The sequence below is a fragment of the Pelophylax lessonae genome, assembly GCF_965119305.1.
Source record: "Pelophylax lessonae genome assembly, chromosome: 3".
Taxonomy (NCBI): domain Eukaryota; kingdom Metazoa; phylum Chordata; class Amphibia; order Anura; family Ranidae; genus Pelophylax; species Pelophylax lessonae.
In genome coordinates this window covers 610,129,896-610,141,970 of record NC_138770.1, presented here as the reverse complement: position 1 = coordinate 610,141,970, position 12,075 = coordinate 610,129,896, and the positions used below count along the sequence as shown (strand labels likewise).

At 41.8% G+C, this 12,075-nt stretch overlaps 1 protein-coding gene across 1 annotated transcript in view; it reads right to left on the bottom strand.

Annotated features, from left to right (window-relative positions):
- Window positions 1-7,539, bottom strand: part of HHIPL2 (HHIP like 2) — a gene marked incomplete at both ends in the record, with an annotated part of 85,044 nt that extends 77,505 nt beyond the window's left edge. Inside the window, one exon of the mRNA XM_082250983.1 lies at window positions 7,213-7,539. Coding sequence (XP_082107109.1) covers window positions 7,213-7,539 — 327 coding nt within the window. The remainder of the gene's footprint in view (window positions 1-7,212) is intronic.
- Between the last annotated feature and the right edge of the window lie 4,536 nt (window positions 7,540-12,075).

Genomic DNA, 12,075 nt, shown 5'->3' with positions numbered 1-12,075 from the left:
GCTCAATCTCTTGTGCGTTTTTTGAAACATTCAGCTCTTTTGTTGAATGGGGGGTATGGGAGGTGTCAGGGGTCAATTTGGTCATCCATTATTTGGATGACTTACTATGCACGGGCCCTCCTTCATCCAACTTGTGCGGCATTTTTCTGGCCACGATTCAACATGTGGCGGAACGTTTTGGTATTCCATTGGCAAGGACAAGACTGAGGGCCCGACCGCAATAATCAGTTTTTTGGGTATAGTTATTGATTCTATTGCCATGGAATGTCGCTTGCCTGAGGACAAACTGCTCAACCTTAAAGCTGAAATTTGCTTGGTGGTCGGTAAGCAAAAATGTTACTTCGGCAGTTGCAGTCCCTCCTCGGTAAGCTCAACTTCGCATGCCGCATTATGCCGATGGGCAGTATATAAGGCCGCCGCTTGTCAGCTGCCACAGCTGGGGTCGCCTCGCCTCATCACTTTATCACCAGAACCTTAAGGAGGATTTGAGGGTCTGGTACGTTTTCTTGGATACCTTTAACGGCCGTTCCCTTTGGCAACAAGGCCCTGTCAGCTATTTTGATATGGAATTATACACTGATGCTTCTGGTTCCACTGGCTATGGCGCGTTCCTTGGAGGCCAGTGGAGTGCAGAGCGTTGGCCGGGCGAGTGGCGGGAGGCTGGGTTTTTGCGGAACCTGGTCATCTTGGAACTCTTTCTGGTGAATGTTGCGGTAGAACTGGGGTGGGATGACTTCCGCAATAAGAAAGTGTGTTTAAACTGTGACAACATGGGGGTGGTGCAGGTTAATAATTGGCTTCCGGGTTCTTCACCGCCAGGTTTTTAGATTGTTGCGTCATCTCATTTTGCGTTCCTTGCAGTTAAATGTTTTCTTGTATACCGTACATTTGCCAGGGGCGACTAACACATTGGCAAGTTCAGATTCCGAGAGTTGGCACCGGCTGCGGAGCAACATGGAGTGCCTTGTCCTCCGGAGCTGTGGCGAATTGCGTTGGGGTTGCCGCTGGTCTGTTATGGAAATCCTTGAGTGAGGCCACGTGGTCAGCCTATTTCAAGGTATGGCAAGAATGGAGGAGCTTTTTAGCACAAGTGGGAGAAGAAATGGTAAGTATGGAATCTCGCTCTCTCTCTTGTTATATCTTATCTGTTTGAATTTTGAAGGAGTGTCGACATTGGCCATCAATCGTAAGTTATTATTGGGAGTTCAGGATTTTACTAAAGACTTTATTGTTAAACAGGCTTTAAAGGGTTATAGGAGAGGTTTCCGGAGGTCCCATCGTCTGGTCTCTTTTGGTATGCTGCAGGAGCTCTTGGGTCAGGTGAGTCTAATATGCGCCTCTGCATATGAGTCGCTTTTTTTCGGGACAGCGTTTGTTTTGGTGTTTTATGGAGCGTTTCGGATCGGAGAGTTGGTTAGTCCTTCAAGGGTGGTGCAAGGGGGCCTGCTGCCTAGTGAGGTAACTTGTTCCGATTCTTCAGTGGTGCTATTTATTCGGCGTTCCAAAACCGATCAGGATGGCAGAGGTACATATTTGCGCCTGTATAGGGTGCGGGGTTCCCCAATTTGCCCTGTGTAAGTCGTGGAGGAATTTCGGCTATTTCACCCACAGCTGGAAGGCTCACATGGGGGCGGCTATTGAAGCTAGGTGGGGTTTGGATGAATCAATTTGAAGCTCATAGGCAGATGGGAATCCAATCGTTTTAAGGGGGACTGCATGCTCGGATAAGGGTCTGGTATGGATTTTGGGGGGGACCCCATGCCGTTTTTTTCCGGGCAACTATTCCGATTCAATCAGCTTTCCTACGCGTGTCATCACCGTCATGTGACTTCATCAGGGTGCACACCCCAACAATATTTGTCTCAAGTGAATACCTGTTAGAACTTTTAAAAATCAACTCAGAATATTTATCTCTTGGTTATTCATCTATCTTCATTTTTTTATGTCTTGAATTTAAGTCTTTTTATATGCATTTTATTCACAAGATTTAAGATACAAATTTTTTATTGCACATTTTGGGGGGGGGACCCCATGCTTTTTTTTTTTGCAATACCTTGCATATAAGCTTTTAAAATGAGGACTTTTGATGTTTCATGTCCCATAGACTGTAATAGAGTTTGCATGTTTGCTAGAACTTTTTCCCTGTTCGAGATGTTCTGGTGCGAACCGAACAGGAGGGTGTTCGGCCCATCACTAGTTGTGGACATATGTAGGGCAGTTTAAGGTGAAAAAAGATTTCACTATTGATCTGCATCTGGATTATATTTTGGAACAAAATTCCTTTCATTACAGCACATTTTATTTTTGTTTCTTTATTGACAAGACATCCTGTCTATCTATCTATCTATCTATCTATCTATCTATCTATCTATCTATCTATCTATCTATCTATCTATCTATCTATCTATCTATCTATCTATCTATCTATCTATCTATCTATCCATATCACATTATTCTATCTATCTATCTATCTATCTATCTATCTATCTATCTATCTATCTATCTATCTATCTATCTATCTATCTATCTATCTATCTATCTATCTATCTGTCTATCTGTCTGTCTGTCTGTCTGTCTGTCTGTCTGTCTGTCTGTCTGTCTGTCTGTCTGTCTGTCTGTCTGTCTTTCTGTCTGTCTGTCTGTCTGTCTGTCTGTCTGTCTGTCTATCTTTCTGTCTGTCTGTCTGTCTGTCTGTCTGTCTGTCTGTCTGTCTGTCTGTCTATCTATCTATCTATCTATCTATCTATCTATCTATCTATCTATCTATCTATCTATCACGATTTGTATAACATCAAACAAATTTATTAACATGTACAAAAAGCAAAAACAAAATATCAATATTAAAATCACAAAATACATTCAAAGTGCATAAAGGGGTCCCTCTCTGTAGTCCCTTATACCTTTCCAGAAGGATGCTAACCGAGAACTACCTCCGGAAGAGCTGAAGGTATAGACGTGCAAACTTTCAACATGTTTTGTGGTTGCCTGCTTCTTCAGAAGAGAAAGGCAACAAAAGAGGGGGACCAAACACTATATATGATAATAGAGAGCATAAGTATATAATATATTATTCGGCTGGTGACATTAAACTGCATTTTCTGTAAGTATTCAAAAAAAATATATGTAAGGATATTTACTTCGGAATTTAATCAACCCAGTCAGCAGACCTGAAGAGGCACCAAGGTCAAAGGGCGAACATGGGAGCATATCTAGGGGACCCTGCATATAGTCATAGCATAGTCCTTATGGCCTGATTATTTTACTTATAGGATTTCATCTGAGTCTCTGCTTCCCTTCCTTCAATTTCTAAATTGTATAAGTAATGAACTGACTACCTATATTGGGTAAGCTTATACCTTTCTCATTTTTCATTCCCCCTCTCCATTGGGATCTTAAGGAGTTTTATTTTTACATTTATATGTCTGGTTTGGTAATTAGTAAATTTTTCTTTATATCCTTCTCCCTTTAGAATACCCTATTGGAACCTATACACCACTAAATCGGTGGAAATGAAGTGAGATACTCTCATATTGATACAAATCCTTGTTTAAAATCTCAAGATCCATCTGAGTTCCATCCAACCCACCGCCTATTTAACTTGTGACCCTCTTTTTGTATGCCATGATGGTATGTATTTATGTCATGCATCTTGCTGTACATGTCAACAGTGCATTGGAATTTACTATTATCATAAAATATCATAATACATTGCATTATATCTAGCATCAGCAGGGGGCCCCTAGATCTGCTCCCATGCTCGCCCGCAGGCTTGGACCTTGGTGCCTCTTCAGGTCTGCTGATTGGGTTGACTCAATTCCTGAGGTAAATATCCTTACATATATTTTTTTGGAATATTTACACTTAATACTTACAGAATATGCAGTTTAATGTCACCAGCCAAATAACATATTATATACTTATGCTCTCTGTTACCATTTATATTGTTTGGTCCCCCTCTTTCGTTGCCTTTCTCTCTTGAAGAAGGGGGCAACCGTAAAACATGTTTAGAGTTTGCACGTCTAAACCTTTATCTCTTTCGGAGGTGGTTCCCGGTTAACATCCTCGTGGAAAGGTGTAAGGGACTACATATAGGGACCCTTTTATACACTTTGAATGTGTTTTTGTGATTTTAATATTAATATTTTGTTTTTGCTTTTTGTACACGTTAATAAATTTGTTTGATTTTATACAAATTGTGCAATGGCTGAGGACAGTACCATGAAAATCCCTTTGCCCCAACTCTCCAAACAATTCTATCTATCTATCTATCTATCTATCTATCTATCTATCTATCTATCTATCTATCTATCTATCTATCTATCTATCTATCTATCTATCTATCTATCTATCTATCTATCTATCTATCTATCTATCTATCTATCTATCAGCAGGATTTCCTACTTTAAACCCAATTAGAATATCGGTCTTCCATTTTCAAATCAGCACACGGATATGGGGTTAGATATTTTAAGTTTTTTTTAACTTTAATTAACCACTTAAGCCCCGGAAGATTTTACCCCCTTCCTGACCAGGGCCTATTTTGCGATTCGGCACTGCGTGATTTTAACAGACAATTGCGCGGTCGTGCGATGCTGTACCTAAACGAATTTGGCGTCCTTTTTTTTCCCACAAATAGAGCTTTCTTTTGGTAGTATTTGATCACCTGTGCGATTTTTTGATCAAGCGCTATAAACAAAAAAATAGCGTCCATTTTGCAAAAATAACAATATTTTTCACATTTTTTATATGAAATTCCCCCCAAAAAATGTAAAAATCTAAATTTTTTAACATTTTAGGCCAATTTTTTTTTTTACCATATGTTTGGTAAAAAAAAATCGCAAAAAGTGTATTTTGATTGGTTTGCGCAAAAGTTATTGTGTTTACTAACAAAGGGAAAGATTTTTGTCATTTTTGTTGTTTTCTTTTTTAACGCGTAATGGCGGCGATCTGCGATTTTTTTTTTTGCAGGACTGCAACATTGGGGCGGACAGATCGGACCCTTGACTGACATTTTTGACACTTTTGGGGTTACCAGTGACATTACTACAGTAATCAGTGCTATACATATGCACTGTTACTGTAAAAATGACACTGGCAGTGAAGGAGTTAACTGTATTGGAGAGGGAGGGGTTAAGTGTGTCCTAGTGGCGTGTTTCTAACTGTGATTGGCTGTGCCTTGATGTGTAAGAACAATGATCAACAGGCCTACATAGTAGAACCGTTTGATCACCATTCTTACACAGGGAGAACTGACAGGCGGCTTTGTTTACACTAGCCGCCTGCCTTTCTCCCGCTGTCACGGACGATCGCGAGTGCATAGCGGACATCAGGTCCGCCGGGCACACGCGCGTGGCGGTCCGTGGCCGAGCGGGAGCGCGCATCCGGCGGCGTGCGCTCGCTCCCAAAACCCTTACAGGCTAGCGACGTAGCCCTACGTCTCTCTGCCTGTGAGGGGATGACTGCCGACGTAAATAGTCGTGCGGTAGTCGGCAAGTGGTTAAAGTATCACATAGGAGTTGATTTGCTAATACTGGAGATTGCAAAATCTGGTGCAGTTCTACATAGAAACCAATCAGCTTCCAGGTTTTATTATCAAAGCTTAGATGAACAAGCTTACGTAAGAAGCTGATTGGCTAAAATGCACAGCTGTACATGATTTTGCACTCTCCAGTTTTAGTGAATCAATCTCAAAGTGACACTTCACTCATATCACTGCACAGCAGCATGGTTCGTTGCACATGGGATTCCATCCTGTTCGCTGGGGCCAAAATACACACCTTCTGCACCTTTGTACCAGCATTGAGGTATAAATGGGGCACGAAGTCTATATGTCCTCGCAATGACCAGCAGGTCACTGCAGATAGTGTGAAGGAGCCCTTACAGGTGGACATTGATGGCCTGCATCACTAACTTATTTCATATTTTTCCATCTGTTTTCTCCAGCCATGGAGATTCTTTACACAGGCTGTATGTTAAAACATATAATGTACATATGAATTAATTAGCTGAGAGTAGTATCTCATAAAATGGGCAGTGTTCATTTTGTCGCTGAAAATACTATTTTAGTTGACTAAAGTACAACTAAAACTAAAACAATTCAGATGACTAAAGTACGACTAAACGAAAATGGTATTTTAGTCAAAGGACTACGACTAAAACTAAATCAAAATTTGATGTCAAAATTACACTAGTTATATATCACAACAGCTATATCTGTGTCTGCAGTGCATGTTCAAACCCTAATACCATAAATAAAAACATGTTTTTAGATTTTTATTCCAGGAGTAAATAATGAGTTTGGAAATTGTAGAGAACTGCTTAATTAATGCATTACAGGTTAACTAAACCCTTAAGATTTTAGTCGACTAAAATCTACTGGAGATTTTAGTTGAGTATAATGCGACTAAAACAATTCAGATGACTAAAATACAACAAAAACTAAAATAGCATTTTAGTGAAAGGCTATGACTAAGTGCCGGTTCACACTTGTGCGGCTGTGGAGATCGCATGTAATTCGGAGCGCACTGCTCCTTCATTATTGCGATCTCATGTGCGGTGCGAATTTCAGCCATACACTTTGTATGGCTGAATTTGCACTGCATCCGCACCAAAGACGCACAGGAGGCATTTTTGGAGGCGCCTCAAAAACAGATCGCACAGTGGTTCACACTTGTGCGATCCGATTCTGTGCGTACTTGCAGATCGCACTACATAGTTACATAGTTACATAGTAGGTGAGGTTGAATAAAGACAATAGTCCATCCAGTTCAACCTGTGTAGGTGTGTGTGGCTGTAATCATCTCACATACCCCTGAATGTTCTGTTCTTTGAGATGTACGTCTAATAGTCTTTTGAAAGCCACCATACTACCCGCAGAAACCACTTCTTGTGGTAGATATGGCACTGCGATATGCAATCAAACTGGGGGCATCGTTAACTTTTAATTGACACCCCCTGCATATCGCATATGGCAGTGTGAACTGCCAGATGTGCGGATGTGATGCGGGAACACGTTGCATATTCGTGTGAACCGAGCCTAAAACTAAATCAAAATTTGACGTTAAATTATCACTGATAATGGGCATTACTGATGGACAAAAGTGAGTTTACTGCCACATTGCCCATGGGGTATTGAGTAGCTCAGCTCTTTAGCTTCCACCCAAAACTGAAATTCTCTGAATGAACTTGACCCTTCATAGCAGCAGAACTCACCTGGCATAAAATGTTCTTGACATAATCTCCGCACAGCTCCTGCTCCTTATAGTCAAAGTTGTCCATGACCGACCAGTATTTCTCTGCTATGATGTTGTCCTTTTGCTGGTCACAGCATCCAAACTCTTCATACAAGGAGCAAAACTCCAAGTGTACAGGGGGCTTAAATGGGGGTCCAGAATCCAGGCACTGCGGATGACTGAAGACTCCTGTCTGGATAAGGATGATAAAGGATGATAGAAGATGAACACCTTTGAAGAAGGTTCCATCTTTCCATTGTGGACACAACAGCAAGGAGCATCCAAGAGCTGCAAGGGATGCAGTCATCTTCACTGACATCTACTACTCACATCCTGTGGCCACCGTGCTTGAACTTGTGTGTGCTCCTTTTTATACCAGCCCTGAGCACTCCCTCACCACTCTTGAAACTTCATCTCCACATTGCCTCTTCCATTCCTGATCTTCACATATCCTGCTCATCCCTGTTCATCATCATCAGGATCCCTCTCAAAGATCTGTTGCAGTTTCTTGCATTTGCTCTGTTTGTCACACTTCATTCCTTCCTTAACATCCAGCTCCATCTGGATTTACACGTGCCCACAGCTTTTGCTTTTCCAAAGTTTTCTCCCTACACAAATCTTTAACATCAATGGCAATAACTAGAAACACCTGAAATGCCCTATATAGTGCTTTATCTACTTTTTCTTGACTTAGAAAAGGTTGAGGGTTAAAAGCTCACGGCTGGCAAAGAACATTTCTTTTTGATATTTACCTTTTTTTTATGCATGTGTGTTTTACATGGCTTTGGCTTCTCCCACATTTCAGTCAGCACAGTGAGAAAGCTTAAAAAAGTGTCAACTAGGTTTGACAGTGATAATCCATAGAGGGGTTTCTTTAAATTGGCCTGTATGGGGATTTCTTTTGGAAAAAACTGCCTTGAATACACCAGGGCAAAAAAAAAAAGAGAATTACATTTTTTTTATATTTTTACTGTGTGTGGTCTATAAAGCTCCATTCACACTTGTGGGACCTAAAAATACTGCAATTTCCATTGAGACTTGATGCGATTTTGGTGCGACTTTGGATGAGTGTGACTTTGTTACAACTTTGGCAAATGTGATTGTTTTTTTGTGCTTCACAAAGTCATTAGACATGTGCAGAACAGACCATTTTCTTTTTCTTTAGTTTGGTTAGGTTTCTTCATTTCTAACAAATTCCAAATTTTCAGAACAATTCAAATTCGAATTGATCGAAAATTGATTGACTAATTTAAATTCTGTGCTGGTTGTTAGGGAGTGGCCTGGGAAGCCCGCTGCCACATCCTTTATAACCTATGACTCATCAGCTGTCAGTGGATTTCCCCACTGACAGCTATATAAAAAAAAAAAAAAGAATGTCGGCAATGACAAATCAATTTTAAAAATTGCGTGGGGTCCCCCCTTTGATGCATACCAGGCCCTTCGTGTCTGAGGGAACTACATGCTAATTTTTTTTTTCTTTAAACGGTATGGGTTCCCTACCAGGATTCATACCAGACCTTTATCTGAGTATGCAGGCCAGCAGGCCAGAAAAGAGGAGGGGGGCGAGAACCTGAACCAGGCCACATGCCCTCAGCATGATGGGGGGGGGGCTTGTCCCCATGCTAATTGGGCCAGGGTTGTGGGGGTCTGTTTGTGGGGGGCTTATTGTAACCTGGAACATAGGGGGCTTAACAATGCGTTAAGCAATTATTAAGAGCTTGTTCATTCTATATAAGGTGACCTGAATTTTCCACACTGGATAAACACAGGTCACATAGAAAATAACTGTTTTCTATGTGCCCCCTTTATACCTCAATATTGGTGTTATGTCTAGGGTGGTGAAGGATCTAAAAATGCAGCATGTGTGCTTTTTTCTGTACTGAACTGGATGGCATTGCATGTCACTGCATGGCAACATGACGCAATTCATTGCTGTACAGTAACGTGACTGCAGTGTCACTACAGTGTTTACTAGTGGTAACAAAAAAAAAAAAAAGCAGTGTGATGTACTGAAAAATGTGTAGGAGGGTGGCAGGACACGTCCTTATTTGGCAACTAGGTGGCGCACACTGAAGGTAAAAAAACATCAGTGTGCAGCTTAGCCCCCCCCCCCCCTCAATACCTACTCTAGCATGATCTCGATTCAGCGATGTGCACAAGAGTGGTTGCTCTCCCGGGTCTCTGCCTCCTCATTGGCTGATATGCAGCAGCAGGAGCCATTGGCTCCCAGTGCTATCAATCACAGCCAGTGAGGAGGGAGTGGGGGCGGGCTGTGTCACGCTCTCTGTGTCTTATGGACACACAGAGTGGGCTCGGGAGCGAGCATGCACACTGCTATATGGTTGGTGGTCACAAAGAAAGATGAAAGCGGTCCATGCTCAGGAGCTCAACATGATCCAGCCATGGGCCACAGACTCTGAGGTACTTTGCATGGTTATTGGCAAGCATTGGGGTTCATTTCTCAAGTGTCATGGTCCCCAAGAGCCTTTGCTTGACCTCAGCGAATTGTATCGACTGTCATCTCCAGGCCCCAGCCAGGGTCTGCCAGGATGCTAGGAACATGTACCCGCCAGCTTCCTTTGATATTTAATTAGGTGTGGAAAAGTAGTAAGTAGAATAAGTAGCAGCTTCGAGGCATATTTACATGCCATGTAACCTCACCAGGCAGAGGTATTCACTAGCTGGAGGAAGCCTGCTAAGGTCCTCCAACCCTCAGGGAAATAATAGGGACAGGATAGATGTGACCCACTGGAGGGGAAGGTGCTGAGGAACCGCCATAGAAGTGAAGTACTGCCTCTGTATCGTTATGTACGTTAATATGAAAAAGTAATAATACATTTGTATTACCACTATAAAGTTTATTATTATATAGGATTTATATATCCCAAACAGTTTGCTTAGCGCTTTACAATATAAAGGGCGATAGTACAATTAAGACACAGTTCAATACAGAAGGAATAGGAGAGCCCTGCTCATGGAGCTTACAGACTAGAAACCTGGATACTTCTAGATGTTGGATACTGTTTTTATTGCTGGAGAGGAAGCTGCTGTACCCGAGAACCTGCAGTGCAAGGATCTCCCTGCTTATGCTTCATTCAATCTGTGGATCGGTACTTCCTTCACCTTGCCTGCTGCTTCTTGATAAATACCCTGCCAGTCATCAGAGCACCAGTAATCAGGTAAGCAGATCTAACGTGAGGAAGAAAAACCTGGCTCTTCCACAAAGATGGCCAACTCCACATTGTTCAACTGTTCAACAAGTTACTTGTCCACAGCGACATTATGTGGAATCCTTTGAGATTCCCAAGAAGGGCAGCTTTGTTTAGGTGTGGAGCTTGTGAGTATTGCCCCTTTATGATAGAGAGAAACACTTTGACCTTGCCGACTGAAAGAACCCTGAGGTGCAAGCAAAAGGCCATTGTGAAACTATGGGAGTCATATATTTCATCCTATGCACTTGCAGGTCCTTTTATGTTGGCAAGACTATCCGGATGATACGTAAAAGACTACAGGACCACAAATACGAGATCTCTAAATGCCATCTGAAGGCTCCTCTAGCGAGACACATAGACCTAAAATATGATAGAGACCTCGATCTTTAAAATGTTTTGTCCTGGAGGTGGTCTCCCTTAGCTTGAGAGGTGGCAACTTCAATCAGCTTGTACTACAGTATGACACCAGGTGGACCTGGGAGCTGGAGGCAACCAGACCACCCGGTCTCAATGACACTTTGAGTTTTGCCTAATTTGTGAGAGATTCATTACAATCTGCCTCTCTGGTGGCTGTGGATAGTCCTGAATTGTAGTATGCAAAAGGTACTCTCACACTATCATACAGGGGTAGTCAGATAGTCGACTGCCGCATGCACCGATCAGCAAATCCTAGGCCGAAAGACAACAGAAAATAAAATAATGGTGCTGCGCTGTCAAATGACAACTAATAAAGGTGCTAAATAAATTAATTATTCCGTGACATAATGTACATATCACAATAAAGAGGTGTAAAGAGGCCTCTCGTAAACGTAAGTTTCCTGAAGTCAGCACTGTAGCTTTGGAGAGGAGTACTGGGATAAGAAGATTGCCCAGAAGATTTAGCTTTACTAAGCCTGCAAGTGGGTCTGCGTTATGTACAAGTCATTTGTCTGCTACATTAAGCCGTAAGTAGGGCTCCGATCCTCCATATTGAAGAAGGCAGGGGTTGTCGCTCACCACATTTACTTGTCACACAACTTGGCAAGGTTTTATTCACATCAGTTCACAAAAAGAAAAAGGGCTTTGTGATAGAACATCCATATAACCCCAGCAGAGGCCACTACAGGCTGCTCTCCTAAATTTAGCCTACAACCTTCTCCTTTCCATCACATAGGGAGGAGTGCTGTGTATTCACCGAAGATAGTTAGGAAAGTTGATACCATTGTTTGACATATATTTTCAGTACAGTCGACCCCCGAAATTTGTGGGGGTTACGTTCCTAGAGCACCTGCAAATTGTGAAAAGCCGCACATTTTGGATGTGGTTAAAATAAAAAAAATGCCTAGGAATGCCTATTTTTATAGTTTAAACCCTAAATATGCCCAAAATATGCTCCCAAAACACTTTAATTTCATTTCAAACTCAGCTTAATAAATTACCCTTAAAAAAAAAAGAATGTAAAGGTAAACCTGTATACTATACAGTACTGTACTGCTATGTCTCCCGCAGTGATAGAATGTAAAATACCGATGTTATCCCTATATGTACTGTAATTCATGCAAGCGCGTTTTCTTTGGTATGCGCTGTCTTTTTCTTTGGTATAAATAGGGTAAAAAAATCTGCGAATGACTGAGGCCACGAACGCTGAACCG